Below are 14,433 nucleotides of genomic sequence, written 5' to 3'. Positions count from 1 at the left end.
AGCAGTCTGAATCTGAGACGGAGCGCACACAATAAACCTGTTGTGGACCTTGCTGTGAAAATATGTTTGAAGAAAACAGCCAATTGTTGTATGAAATGTATTCAAGTATAAAATAATGCCCTTTGTTTGGGGGAAAAAACTTCAGCAATGTGAGGGTACAAAAGTCCCCTGTGGCATTTACTAGCACCCTTTGTGCTGTTTGCGCTTTGGCGTCTCCACTTGGCGCATTACCCAGGCCCCTTTAAACGCGATTGTTTCTTTCTTTCTAATGACATTTACCGGATCAAAACATGCTGTTAATTCGATCAGAAAGCTTCACCCTTCATAACAATGGCAGTATAATTTCTCCCAAAGTTTGTTAAGTTGACCGAAATTAGGCAAATGAATAGGGGTCTTCAGGCTACCCATCTTGCAGGTGACGGGGAATAATGCACGTTCACACCAGCTGCATTCTTCTTTATTTCTCCCTTTCTTTCACAGCATTATTAAAATTTAGGCCAATGAAACTATTCATTCGACTGAATAGACATTTTCTTATAGGATAATAGGATACAAATTGAGCCTCTCCAAAGAGTCTCCAGTGGTGGGTAACCCTCGTGTGCCAGAGGCTGCTGGAGACGCTGGCCTTGACGCAGACGACGCTCGTGTGCCAGGGCTAATCACACACCTGCCGAGGAGTCCGACAAAATAAAGAATGTAAACAAAAAGCTTGCCATCTCTCATAAAAGATGGACGTGTCACCAAGTCGTGTGAGAAACGCCGGGAACAAACGGGGGGACTCCGTCTCCAAAAGATCTCCCCTGAACTTGGCGGAACAGCCTATTAAAGGCTTACTTAATTACTTTAATGATACTGGACAGGCCTTAAAACTCGGACCAGGCTTGGATGAGAGTTAAGATCGCTTGCTGGGATTTGTAAACAGGCGATCGTGTGAGAAACGCGAGTTGGAAGAAAAAGGGTTTCTTTTTTTCGCCCGCTTTGTTTTGAGTGCGCACAGTGCGCCCCGCAGGATCAGGCGATCCCGACTCTCAGTTCTTATTTCCCGCCTGGGTTGTTACTATGCAAATAATATTCCAAAAGTAATCACGTGTCCTTTGAACAGCCACGTGGATTAACAAAGCAGGTTTGCCCCCCTGCCAGCCCATGGCTTTAGATTTTTTTTACTATTTCTTAAACTGATCCTAAATGCACACATTTAGCCAATGCATGGCTCTAATCCCATGGAATAATTTACACCGTGAATGCCAGAGTCCCTTGGATGGTCCCTTTATAAGAGACAGCTTTCCCCTCAAACCTCAGTCTGATTCATCTCGTGCTAGACCTTAACATCCCTCCAACTTACAGCTGAACTATTTTTTCAAGTTTTCGAGGGATTCGTCGATGGCATCTAAAATGAAGGACAGGAAGGTATGCGCTCCTTGTGCGCTCTGCATTTTGTGGACTAATATATTTTGGCAACATGGCACGTTTGTGATTTTTAAATTATCATTTGGAAATCTTTACATAGAAATGTTCGTTACAATTACTGTCGAACTTAGTTTTGGACACATTTTAATAGTGGAATGTAAGTCTGTTTTGCACCAAAGTTTGGCGCGAATCACAGGATAACTACGGCGCATTGTTGATGTAAAAGAATCCATTTACCACTTTTACATTTTTTTGTGTGGCAGTAGTGTAACTTACAAACACATGTAATGTGTAAACTTTGCTAAAAGACAAAAAAGTATATACAGACGCGTTAACTATTCCCTACGGGGGCCTCAGAGTTGAAGAATCTGGCCAGGGCGCAGATATGTGCTGCGCGCTCTGGAGCACAAAGCGCGCATCGAGCAAATAATTGCAAGAATAGATCTCATGAAACAATCTTTAACCTTAATTTTGTGCTGATTAATCTGGAATTTCTTTACTTTCGTTAGTTTTTGGTCAACATGCTAGGTTTAAGCGAGACGAACTACAGAGATTTTGTGCACTCATTCTTTCTCTCCTCATGTTTTCATAGAGAACGCCAATTTCCCACAAAGTCATCGAGAAAAGAAGACGCGACCGAATTAATCGCTGCCTAAACGAACTTGGAAAAACTGTACCGATGGCCCTAGCTAAACAGGTATTGTGAGGATGTTCCATTATATTTTGTGTTAATAGATTTACTACTATATATATATATATATATATATATATATATATATATATATATATATATAGGGAGAGATATATATATATATATAGATATAGAGAGAGAGAGAGAGAGAGAGAGAGAGAGAGAGAGAGAGAGAGAGAGAGAGATTTCTATGTTTCTCAGACATTAAGGCTTAAAGCTTATTTTCCTTGACACATTCATAAATGTTAGATTTTTGAACAGATATATTTTTTGCAGAACTCTGGAAAACTGGAGAAAGCTGAAATCCTGGAGATGACCGTTCAATATCTGCGAGCGCTCCACTCAGCGGATTTTCCCCGTGGAAGAGAGAAAGGTCAGTAAACTTAAACGTCACATTACTGCTGTCCTATCTACAAAGTTAAATATTTTCTGCGTTCTAACTGAGGACTCTGTAACTCTGTTCAATTTTTACTGCAAATCCAGTTTTACGCAGACCTGCATGTCACGTCCTGTTTGCAGGGATGTAATCGCTGCTTCCTGTGACTAATTTCAGGTGAGCTCCTGGCTGAATTTGCCAACTACTTCCACTATGGATACCACGAGTGCATGAAGAACTTGGTGCACTACCTGACCACAGAGGACAGAGCTGAAACCAAAGATATCAAGTACGCGCGGATCCTCGCCTTTTTGCAGTCAAAGTCCCGTGTGGTCACCGAGCCTGTATTCGGGTCAGTCGGCACGATGCCGGAATCGTCTGACTACCTCAGCCAGCTGCACTCCTCCCCAGAACACCAAAGCCACAGCCCGTCGGACTCTGTCTACCAGCAGAGCCCTCCGGGACACTTTTCCTGGCACAGCTCCGCCCGCAGCCCGAGCATCTCTTACCCAGCAATGCCGCTCTCGGCGCACACACAGCAGCATGGTGGATACTTGTCACCGGTGCAAGGACTTGATCACCATTATTTTAACTTCATAGGTCACCCGCACGCAAACACGTTTAGTTTGCACAGCGCGCAACACGCCATGTAATTAGCGTTGCCTCGACCTGTTAATATTATTTATACCGCTGGATGATGTATATGTTGTGAATAAATACATTATTTCTCTTTTAAAAGTACTTCTATTTATTATTTTTACACTTATGTTTTAAGGTGGCCGAGTGACACTGTGTGGTACTATATCCAAATTATGTCTAATTTGTAATCCTTCACTGCTTTTCTGGCTAAAAAGGACAAATCACAGAAAAACAAACAAACTAACAAACAAAAAAACATCTTAACCTGCAACTTTATGAAGTCACAAGTAATATTTTATTGGGAACAAACATATACAATTAAAGGTAAATAAAAGCAGCTAAGTTTTTTCACAGTATAGCTATACAGTATTATAAATGCCACAGATAAATAAATCTTTATATTCTCCATAAACAAGCTGTTTTAAGGCTTGATTCCCCACTGGACCACCCTCTCAACTAAACCTGCACTTAAGCAAACCCAACAATCCCCTCCCCCTAAAATTCTAATCTGTTGTTTTATCACAATAATAAGTTAGTAAATATTTTCAGCACCTACAGTCCAACAAAAATAAGGTGTGTGTTAGGAGTCTGTGGATGATTCCAAGGAAAAAAAGTTGTCTTCTCTGAACTTTGGCCAAGTTCTGCTCTTTCCATATATTTAGGCAAATGAGGCTATTCAGTAGGATTACAGATAGATGCTATGCAGAGAAGAAAATCCACCCTGATTGAAGGCTGATACTTATTTACATGTAAAATCAATTGTTTCCTAAGTCAGAAAACAAACCATGAGAGCAACACTGCATCACCAACAATTTAAAAAAGAAAACTGAGATCTACACACACAACAACAAAAACAACAGCAACAACAACAACAACAACAAAACACTCCACAACTAAAAGACTCTTTACCTCCTAACTGACTCAAGAGATGAAGAGAGATGTGTTTTTAGGGAACTGTTTTACTGCTATATGTGTGACCACAACATCTTAATAAACTGCTTCCAGGATCCTTCTGTCTTCTGTTAAATATGGTTAAAAAAAAGAAAAAGAGAGAAGGAGGGAAAACTCAATGTTTCTTAAACCAAGGAGCTCCATTGTTGTGGACCTGAAAGGGAACAATCTCAGAGTCCTGGTGCTTCATCCTTGAGTGATTGCGAAGAAAAATGATCAAACCATGAAATCAAAGTTTCTATGAGAGGAGAGCAAGAAAACAGTTTCCCTCTGCTTTCATTTGGAGGCAAACATTAAATTAACACACACACTGCATCTTAAACATGTGTTGGTTTCGGTATCAGACACAGCAAGGTGTGCTGCTACCCTCATGTGGAAGTTAGAATGTATGGACAGAAAGAATGGATGCAAAAATCATTTCTCCATGGATGAGTGGAAGACTGATGGATAGATAGATAAGCTCACGTTAAACGCCTGAATGGCTGGATAAACCCACATTAACCAGCCCCTGACCAAAACCACAAACAACAAGAGAGCAATAGAAAGAAGTGAAAGACAGTGCCCATGCAGATGGAAAACTGACAATGAGATAAAAGATAAAAAAAAAGCTTTTGAGAGCATACTTGGATCTCTACAGCCTCAATATTGGTTTAAATCCTGACTCTAAACTAGGAGGAGGGAGGTGGACTCATGTTCAGCCACATGAGAAAGATTTAATCGCTGCACATCACATGAATAATAATACATTGAGCAGGAATAAAAACAGACTCTAGACCATTTATTGTCATTTAAAATGAGTCTCATCGGTAAAGCTTTAGTTGGAGAATGTTTACCTTTTTAGTTAACATCACATGCTGAACACCAATAATCTGATCTTTTAAAAAATATTCATCACTGGAGCCCCAAAGGAACACACAATCAGACTCAGTTCCTAAACTTTAACTTTGATGCATATAAAGTGTTGCAAGTTTATAATTAAGAAAGAAAGAAAAAAAAATCTGTGTTGTTAGAAGCAAGGGACTGATGGGAGTGAGATTGTACTATTTTATCCCTAAAAAAATCTCAAATCCAAAGCAGCTACTCTACTTTAAAACAAAGTTTATCTCAAAATTTTTGTCAACATAACATTTCTGTTTGAAATCCCAGATTCCACCTTATCCCAACATGCCAGTGGCTGCTAAAGATAAAGATACACTGTGGTGTTTAGGATGAGACACACAGGAAAACGCATAGAGTGGAATCAGATAATATAGTGAAAATAAAGTGGGTAATTCAATAGGTTATTTTTTATGCTTCTAGGTAAAAGCATATTATTAAAAATTAAATCAGCCATAAAGAAATGAAAGCAACAATCAGAAAACAGACATTTGCTGTATCAGTGTAAACTAGTCAGCTGACTTTTCTTGGTGTGACTGTTCCTGGATTACAAACTTCCCACCTGAACATCATCTGTCCATTAGTGTGGCAAAAGATAAATTATTATTGAGACTTTTGTGTCCCAAATAAAGACTGGCAGAGACTGAAAGTATAAATAATTATTAGTGGTCCTGGGAAGCATTGCTATGAATTGACAAAAATATTTTAGCGGTATCTCAAATGAATGTAACATAAATATCAGAGCTTAAACATTGGCTTACTTCACCACAGAACACATCCTCTGTCTTTTTCTGAGCATCATAGATAATCTTGTGTCCTGCATCTCTGTGCTGAGTTTGTTTGTTTGTTTTATTAGATCCATATTAGCTGCTGACCTTTCACAGCAGCTACTCTTCCTGTGGTTTGGCCAAAATCAGCTGAATTACAACATCATCATTAAGGTTCAAACCTGGTTTCCACTGTGTGTGTAGTAGTGTGGGCTGGCAGCTCTGAAGTACACAACCTAAGATTTGAAGCTGTAAATATGTCTGAAAAGGTGTGATGTGGGTTACCCAAAAAGAGGTAAATCAATAGTTTAACAAACATACCTTTGAAGAAATAGATCCAATTTAAACCAAGCACTGAACAAGGCCTCTGTTAACTACTTCAGGAGTGCCTGTTAATACATGTTACAAGAAACCTTAACAACCATCCATTTTCATTCCTGTGGGAGCAATTTGACATCTTTTGTCTTAATTTGTGCTAAAATTTAAATAATTTCTTTGAGCATATTTCACAATGAATTTAAAAGTGCAAATGTTCATGATACTGTAATCATTTTCCAAACATTCTCTGTTGTGCTGACGTAATGCGGACATTTGCTCAACGATTACTATTTTTCATCTTGAAATATCTGAGAGACTTTTTTTTTGTGCTATTATTATGTGTGCTATTATCCAATAAATTAGAAACAGTTTTGGGCTGATGTACTTTTACTTCACTGTATGTCATTGGAGTAACTATAAGCAGGCTAAACTGTAATATATTTATTTTTATATTTTGAAAATTTTATAAACCATGTGACCATTTTCCAAAATGTAAAGAATTACTGCATCAACACTGAGATGTTCACCCTTTGGCTCACAGGCGTTTTTGTTAGATGCACAGATACATACGTCAGCCAAGCTCCAGTTAATACGTGTTTTAATGGGGTTTACTTTGCAATGATTAAAAATTAGTTAACAAACCATCTCAAGGTGAATTTGATAAATTTCCCAACTTGTCCATTTTTTACCCTACGGTTTCTGCTGTATTTAGAACATTATTCACTACAAAAAGCCAATTTTCTTGATTAGGAAAACTTTCCAAATACCCACACTTTCAGGAAACAAGGTTTGCAATTAATTCTGTTCAATGTTTTTATCCACGTCAGAAGTATCCTGAATGAGAACTGATGTTCTTTTGTTATTCTGAGTATTTCTCTTCTGTGAATTCCTTTTACTCCATGTTTAATTGTCATCAGCTGAAAGAAGGAGTCCTGCAACTTATACTTAGGCTCCAGCATAGTGCCTGAATCAACATCACTCAGTCAGCATGAAGTGTTCACAACTATTGTGAGATGTAGAGAATATTATGTTGTATAGCTTGAGTATTGGCACTACACTGAAGGCAAATAGTACTTATCCCAAATACAGACTTGCTCTTTAATTAAAATCTAAAAACATTCATGGCATGATTTACATTTTTATTTAGTTTCATTTTCAGCACCGAAAACCTCCCACCGTGCATAAGTACTGTATATGATAAAAGGCAGGAGAGCTCAGTAGTTTTCAGTCTGACAGTCAGAAATCTCTTTGGATCAAAAACTGAGTGAAAAGAATTTCTTATCGAGTTTAATTGTGTTCGTGACTTGTGTTGTGTCCAATTACTGTAAAAATCCAATGGAAATTTAAATGTTTTTCAGGACTGCTTTGTTCAATAAAATGAGTTACCCCAAGGTGAATAATGTTTTTAATAGATTAAAAGTGAGTGCAGAAAGAGGAGCATTTGAAGAGAAATTTTGCTTTTTAGATTAGACTGACAGGAATGACAAGTCCAGTATTTTTGAACGAAATAATATGACCATTTCGAAAACTAGCAAACTTAGACTGGTTAATATAAACCAGCTTTCAGTTGCAAGCAGAGAAAGTTACAGCATCTGGCTAAGAAAAAGTCTAAACAGCTCTGAAACACTCATTTCTGTTTGTTTAGATTTTTTCCCAGGTTGTTTTTTATTCAGATAAAAAGAAGCATGATGTGGATGTTTCTTTTTGTTTTTGTCGTTTTACTACAGACATACAAGTCTGACCACTTCTCTCATCTAAACCTCTTCTACAGAGTTTGTCCCTAAAATGTGGAATGACTCCTCATTTGGATCAAAACACAAAAAGGATAAGATGCTGATTTTGCCTTATAAGTGACTGAAAGCTCCTTTTTGATCTTTGCATCTGCATGAGCACTAAAGTCAGACCTAGCTAAGCTTCTCAGAGGACAACAGCAAATCCCCTGCTGTTGGGTGTTTGTGTTGTCTCTGCATGCGTGTGAAGGAGGGTTACAGTCGTGCTTCGGGAGGCAAGCCAATGAAACACGCAAGCTGTGAGATATCCAACAGTCGGTGCTGGTTGGTAATCAAAGTGCCCCAATGGCATCAGATCTCCGCCAGCTCACCTCAGGATGGTTGTCTGATCTACAGCATGAAAGGACAAGGGGCTGAGAGCGAGGGGGAAGAGGGGGGCACGGAGACAGAAGAGGAGATGGAGAGAAACAGAAACAGTGTGAGAGAGAGAGTCTAAGTCTAGGGGGGAGAAGGGATGAAGATCATTCCCACAGCAGATAGCACTATCTCACAGGGTTTAAAGGGCCCCCTTTCTGTACAACCCCCACCCCCTCCTCCCTCCCTTCCCTCACCAATAATGCCAAAACTTGGCAGCCAACCCAACACATGAGCAACAGTTTCCCATCAGAGAGAGGCAGCCATCCTACCGCCTTGGCACCAGCCACGTCTCAAGAATGACGGGCACTGTAAGGCGAGAGTAGACATGAATGGAGTCTGTTGGGGAGAAAAACAACCCTTATCAATGATCCTTTACTGTCTGAAAGCGCATCCTTGAGCTGGTTTAAAGTGTGAAAAGTGTAAATATTCAATTTGATAATTTACCTTTTAAGGGACATGTCAGTGTTTTAGAAAATAAGCAGACGTCGTGATTATCTGGACATCATTTATGCATTTCTCAGGCATCAAATAAAATCTGACTACTAAGTTGCTGGAAAAAGATTTTCATTGCTGTTTCTGCCCCCTGCTAAGGGATGACAGCTTCACCTTTCTGCACTTGGCACACAACTCTATGTGCTCAACAGCAATGCCATCAGATTATGCAAATCCATGGAGATGTTCCATTCATCGCTACTACCATTTAGAAGAAAGATATTTGAGCCAAAAATGAACAGAGTGATAAAAGAGGCAGTGTTTTAAAGGCAGGAGAGCAGAGAGGGGTCGAAGACTTCTCGGAATAAATGGCAACATAATGAATACTGTACAAAATATCCCACTGTGGACCATCATTTCAGTTGTGTCTGTCATTTTACTGCTTTTTGTCCTTTTCTGTTGTTGTGTAGTTTCTTTTTTCTCATGTACAGCACGGTCACCATGACCGCAAACAATCTGAGCATCACCAGCGAACAGAGCAGCCGCATGGGAACTGCCCAACAAGCGTGTAACGGCACATTATAGAAAAGAGCTCAGAGTTGAAGAAACAAAAAAGCAACAAACTTGGATGAAACTCTTTGTTATTCATGGGAAAAAACAGCAAGCTTGTTAACTTGCACAATTAAGGCATCATTTGCCAAGGGAAAGAGCAGTGCTTTGTCTTTGGGGGACAAAAGGTTGAGAGTGTGTGTTTTGGGTCGGTGCAGTGCGCTTCGTGAGGCTGGGTTTGGTTATCTGTTGTGCCACAACAAGGGGCACTTTTGTCACGAGCACAGACAGTGTGACATTGAAAAGTGCTCACGATAAATCAGGTAATTTTGCATGGTAGCAACACAAAGAGCGCCATACATACCAGTTCCTGTGTGTTTGTGTAAAGAGAGTCGTGTGTAAAGACAAGGCAAATATAACACCATGTGGATAATTTCACAAGACGTCTCCATTGGAGAAGCATAACTTAAAACTGAAGACCTTTTTTGTTAAAGATTAATGGCATTAAGTTTAACACCATCAATAAATTATTCAAATTTGAAAGAGTAGGTTAAATAAAAGCAACACTAATAAAGATACAGGCTTTCACTTTTTACTGTTTTGTTTGTTTTGATGTCAGTACAATAATTATAACTTGTTATAATAGTTTGTTTACTCAGCATTGATGCCACTTTGTCTGCAGCTTCTGAAATCTGTCAGAAACGCACACAGTGAGATGAAGACCAGTGAGTGCTTCAATGCTAATGAAAATCACCATCTTTCTCTTGAGAGACAGACCATAAATTCTAAATATCAAAATCTTTAGATTAAAAAACATTAATGAACACTTATAGGAAACTTGTTTACCTATTATAGGTTCATATGGTTACAACCGCATTATTAAGACATAAAATTAACTTACCTGTTATATTGTAGTGAGACATTTTCTTGACTTTTTTGTCAGGATTTATTCATACTTTAACATATAAAACATTCATCAACAGCTGATTGTTTAAAAGATAAATAAGTCAGCAAAAAAAAGGCATTAAATTAAAAACAGCTATTGTGCTTGTCCAACCAAAACCAAACTTTTTAAATGTACATCAGCCCTAAAAATAAAACAAAATCTAAAGCAAGACAAAGTCAGACTAATAAAAACACTAAATTAAAACTCTCAAAAACAAACTAACACACATAGACAATCCTGGTGGAAGTGAGTAGCTTGTGAGTAGTGTACAATCAGCAAGTCCATGGATCGGATTTACACCAGTTGCTGCAGAAGCTTCTCCTAGTTCTTCCTTGGAAAGTCTTTGAGAAACTCTTGTGTTTTGGTTGTGCTGATCCCTCACTTAGGTATGTAGAGAAGATGGAGAGGAGAACAGATACAAGCTTAAAACACAACTGAACTAATCATACAATATAACAACAAGAAAAACACTAATAGGAACTATAATGGTGGTTAACATGCACAACATAGCATATTTTGGCCTAGGAGGAAAGTTTTGGAGCGTTTGTTAATTTTGAATTTAACCTGAGCAATCGATCTAAAATACGTTGCACACAAAATACTAAAACTCTCTTCCTGTCTCCTCTCATTCAGAAATGCCCCAATTATTCATATTAAAGCAAAGATAATAATTAGAATGAATAGAGATGTTTATTTTAAAAGGACTGAGTAGTTTTCATTAAAATGCAAAATGTCTTATTTTATCATTTTTTTATTCCATGTGGACCAGCTGGACTGGAGGTGTTTGGTGAAGGATCAGATATTCTCCTTTCACTGTCTGAGACCAGCACATCTCCTTTTCTCCTTCCTCATCTTGCAGTCTTGCAGATCCTCTCCCTTTTCCCCCACTTCACTACTGGTCTACCACCACCTCCTCCTGCTGCTCTTCTTTCTCTCCATTTCCTCCATCAAACTGGCTCAGTTGCTTTTGTCTCTAATTCTTATTCTGGTGAGAAAAAACTAGAGATGCTGTCTTTCATCTTTTTAATGCAAGATTTAAAGTAGCTGTTATCAACCAAAAGACATTTCATAATCAAATTAATGTACAAAAAATATGGACTCAACTTACAAAAAATACATAAGTCTCATAAATTTGGAGGCTCGCTTGAAAATACTAGCATAATAAAAGTCAGATAGTCAGACTTTATATTTATTTGTATTTGCAGAAAAATATTATTAGTATTTGTTTGAAATTTCTAACTAACTGTGAACTTCTACACTGTATCTTATAACATGCAGGATGAACACTTTTCTGGTACTACATGGCAACTTTATTTAGCAAGTGCAGAACATTAACTCCCAACCATTTTACATTATACACTGATATTTCTATTTTTACTGAGGCATTTCCTCAAAATGCAGAACAGATTAATCTTCATCTACCCAAGCAACTATATAATCTTTGGATTAATGTGAAAAAATACTGGTGATTTTTAACAAACTATTCACTGGTTACTCATCCACTGATTTTAGTGAAATTATTAAAGACTGTAGAGTTGAAGGCTGTGCCTATTATTTATTTCCTTGCAGATTCAACGTGTTTCTATTCCTAAGCATCACTAGAATTTTCTATTTAGGACTGAAAGAGGGCGGCTGTCCTTTCGGCTGAAATCTCAGTTGTGAGACTTCATTCACGTGTAAAGGTTTCTTTAAGTTGTAACCGGGGCCAGTTCATTCCTGTCATAACATAACGCTTCAGTGGCCTGTGGAGGATATGAAAAACGACAATGTTGGTCAAGAGAATACAACATGAGGCTTTTCGCAAATCTGAAAAGCAGTGTGTGTGTGTGTGTGTGTGTGTGTGAGAGAGAGAGATGTGGTCATGCGGTCACAGCTGAAGCACCTGACAAACTTGACGCCCCAGTCAACTCTTTGGAGGACCAAAAAGAAACGGTAAATAAAACCCAGAGTTCCTAATGTGCTCCCTGTGCGCATGGCTGGACTCATGAGGGGTGAGTGTGGTATGTTTGCCCTTTTGTCGGGCCAGATGACGGACACTTCTCTGTATTTAGCTGCTCATGGGGGCTAGCACAGGGCCAGCGAGGGTGGACCCGGGGGCTCAACAGGTCAGCCTCTGAGGTCACCATGTGATTAACAAATCGAGAGAAAGAAATAAAGCAGGGATGAGATTGGCACTGAGTTAGGCTTGAAGACTTTATCTCAAGTGACTGCATATGCTGAAACTGAATGAAATCCTGCTAATAATTTTTCTGGAGTGAATTTCGAGCTAAAGCTAAAGGTGCTCTTAGGAGGTAACTTTAAACACAGCTCCATCTGTGGATTGGAGGAACATAAGAGCAGTTTTTATACGACATGATAATGCTATTAAACTGAAGAATTATTTTATTTTTTTCTCTTTCTAGCTGCAGCAGTTTAATAGGTGGCCAACATGGTGGTGGGAGAAGCAGTAAGCTCTCCACTGACCTCACTGTGACCTCACAGCAGGGCGTCCATGTCCAACACGAGAACATGATGCAGCGCAACAAACAACAGACCATGAAATAACAACCACATGTCACTCACGCAGTGTTTCTGACACAAAACATTCTGAAAATTTAAGGATAATTTAAAATATAGTTGCAATCCCAGCAGGATGCAGACAGGTCATGTCATGTTTGTGAGTGTTTTACTGGATGTTAAACCATGTGTAAATGTCATTGTTATTACAGAATAGAGCCTTAAAGTATTACTTAATGTTTTAAAGCTTTGTCATGATACATGCATTTAGAATGTCTTCATCCCTGGAATCAGCGTGTGGATCTCAAAGGAAATATTTGTGTCTCACTACACATACTTACTACTGAGATACAGTTTACTATCTCAAACATAAATTATGATTTACACAAAACAACAACATTGTGTTTGTAAGAGCTGGATGGGGTAAAAAGAACTGAACAAGTTCTATGGGTAACATACTGTATACTAAATTATTTGCGTTGTGTATCAGCACTGAACAGTGTTTTGTTTTGAAACTCTTTTCAGATCTTTTTTGTAGATTTTTTTTTCTATCACTGATTTATTTGCCCAATACCTGATGCTAAATTTCAAGTTTGATGCAAAAAAAAGAAATTAAACGCACTTGGGATTAATTCACAGTACATTCTGGGTTCTGAAGTCATGAATCTTAATTAATGCTACGATTTTGAAGTGGTATTTTGAAGATTTTGAGGTATTATAGTTCCCACAATATTTCAAAATTACATATATAAATATCAATCCTGATTTCTCCTACAAATTTTCCATCATAGTGAATTCTGTTTATTTATACTCAATATTTAAATGCATAAAGATCATTGTGATAAAGCTGTCTTACTTGATATCAAACACTGACTTAAATAGTGTTATTTAATGTTGCATGTTCAGAGAAGATACCTGCAAAATGTAGTTTTTATACTTTCATCTGTTTTATGTTTTTCTACCTCAAATCGTTAAGAAATACATACAGATACATCTGTCTGAAACTTTCTGTTTATGGTTTTAAAATGTCTGTAAAAACAAAACAAAAACAACTAACTCTAATGGCAGAGAGAAACAGGAGGATTAAAGCAGCCACAGAACAAGCCCACTTTTGTGGGGAGAAGACACCCACAGATAACTTTCTGAATGGCTGCTTGCGCTTCTCCTTTTCTCTTCCCATCCTGAGATGGGAGAGGAGGGGAAAAGGACTAACAAGACGCACATTTTACATTGAAAACTGTTATTGTTCCCCTCCTAATCTGGCCCACCATCTGAGAGGAGGGCTATGATAAAGAGAGGGTAGGGCTTTAATGGGAGGATGACAGCCAACTCAGGGACATGGGAGGAGAGGGGAGGAGGGGGAGGCGGTGGCAGAGGATCAGTTGGGAAGTGTAGAATAAATGTTTCTTTTCGCTATGGGGGAACTTTGTATGTGACTGTTGTTTGTATCTGTCCTTCAGTGGCCTGATCCCCGTGGGTTGGGACAGGGGGATGCCTCTATATGTGTCTATATGTGTGTGTGAGGCAGAGAGAGACTGATGGTGGGATCTACCCTTCTCCTTTCCTACAGCTGCAGCTCAGCGGATTAGCCGTCATCCACAAGGCAACATTACACAAGTAGCCTTTGAACAAAAGTCATGGAAACTATTAATGATATGGTAATCCGTAATGGAGCTACCTCCCAGTAGTGATTATACTGACATGGGAAGAATGTCCAAGAGTCCTGGACGCAACAACCCAAACAACACTGTGGCTATTGTTGACAGGCCTGGTCTGAGGCCTGCACCTACATCCACATCCCTTCCTCCTACACACACACATACACACTCACGCAAATT

At 38.7% G+C, this 14,433-nt stretch overlaps 1 protein-coding gene across 1 annotated transcript; it reads left to right on the top strand.

Moving 5' to 3' along the window:
• Positions 1–1,321: 1,321 nt before the first annotated feature.
• Positions 1,322–3,127, top strand: helt (helt bHLH transcription factor). Its single transcript, XM_041983907.1, has 4 exons — positions 1,322–1,407; positions 2,000–2,104; positions 2,375–2,471; positions 2,652–3,127. Exons 1-4 carry the CDS (start codon positions 1,381–1,383, stop codon positions 3,125–3,127), a joined length of 705 nt encoding a protein of 234 aa, XP_041839841.1. The 5' UTR covers positions 1,322–1,380.
• The last annotated feature ends 11,306 nt before the right edge of the window (positions 3,128–14,433 follow it).

This window comes from Melanotaenia boesemani, chromosome 4 (genome assembly GCF_017639745.1).
Source record: "Melanotaenia boesemani isolate fMelBoe1 chromosome 4, fMelBoe1.pri, whole genome shotgun sequence".
NCBI classification, from domain to species: domain Eukaryota; kingdom Metazoa; phylum Chordata; class Actinopteri; order Atheriniformes; family Melanotaeniidae; genus Melanotaenia; species Melanotaenia boesemani.
Note: the sequence above shows the minus strand (reverse complement) of the source record. Positions and strands in the feature narration are given on the sequence as shown.

Excerpts from the sequence above, each read along its gene's own strand:
- helt (XM_041983907.1), top strand. The coding sequence starts at position 1,381 with ATGGCATCTAAAATGAAGGACAGGAAG. Across the intron at positions 1,408-1,999 it reads CTAAAATGAAGGACAGGAAG|AGAACGCCAATTTCCCACAA; the intron begins GTATGCGCTCCT and ends ATGTTTTCATAG. Across the intron at positions 2,105-2,374 it reads CGATGGCCCTAGCTAAACAG|AACTCTGGAAAACTGGAGAA; the intron begins GTATTGTGAGGA and ends TATTTTTTGCAG.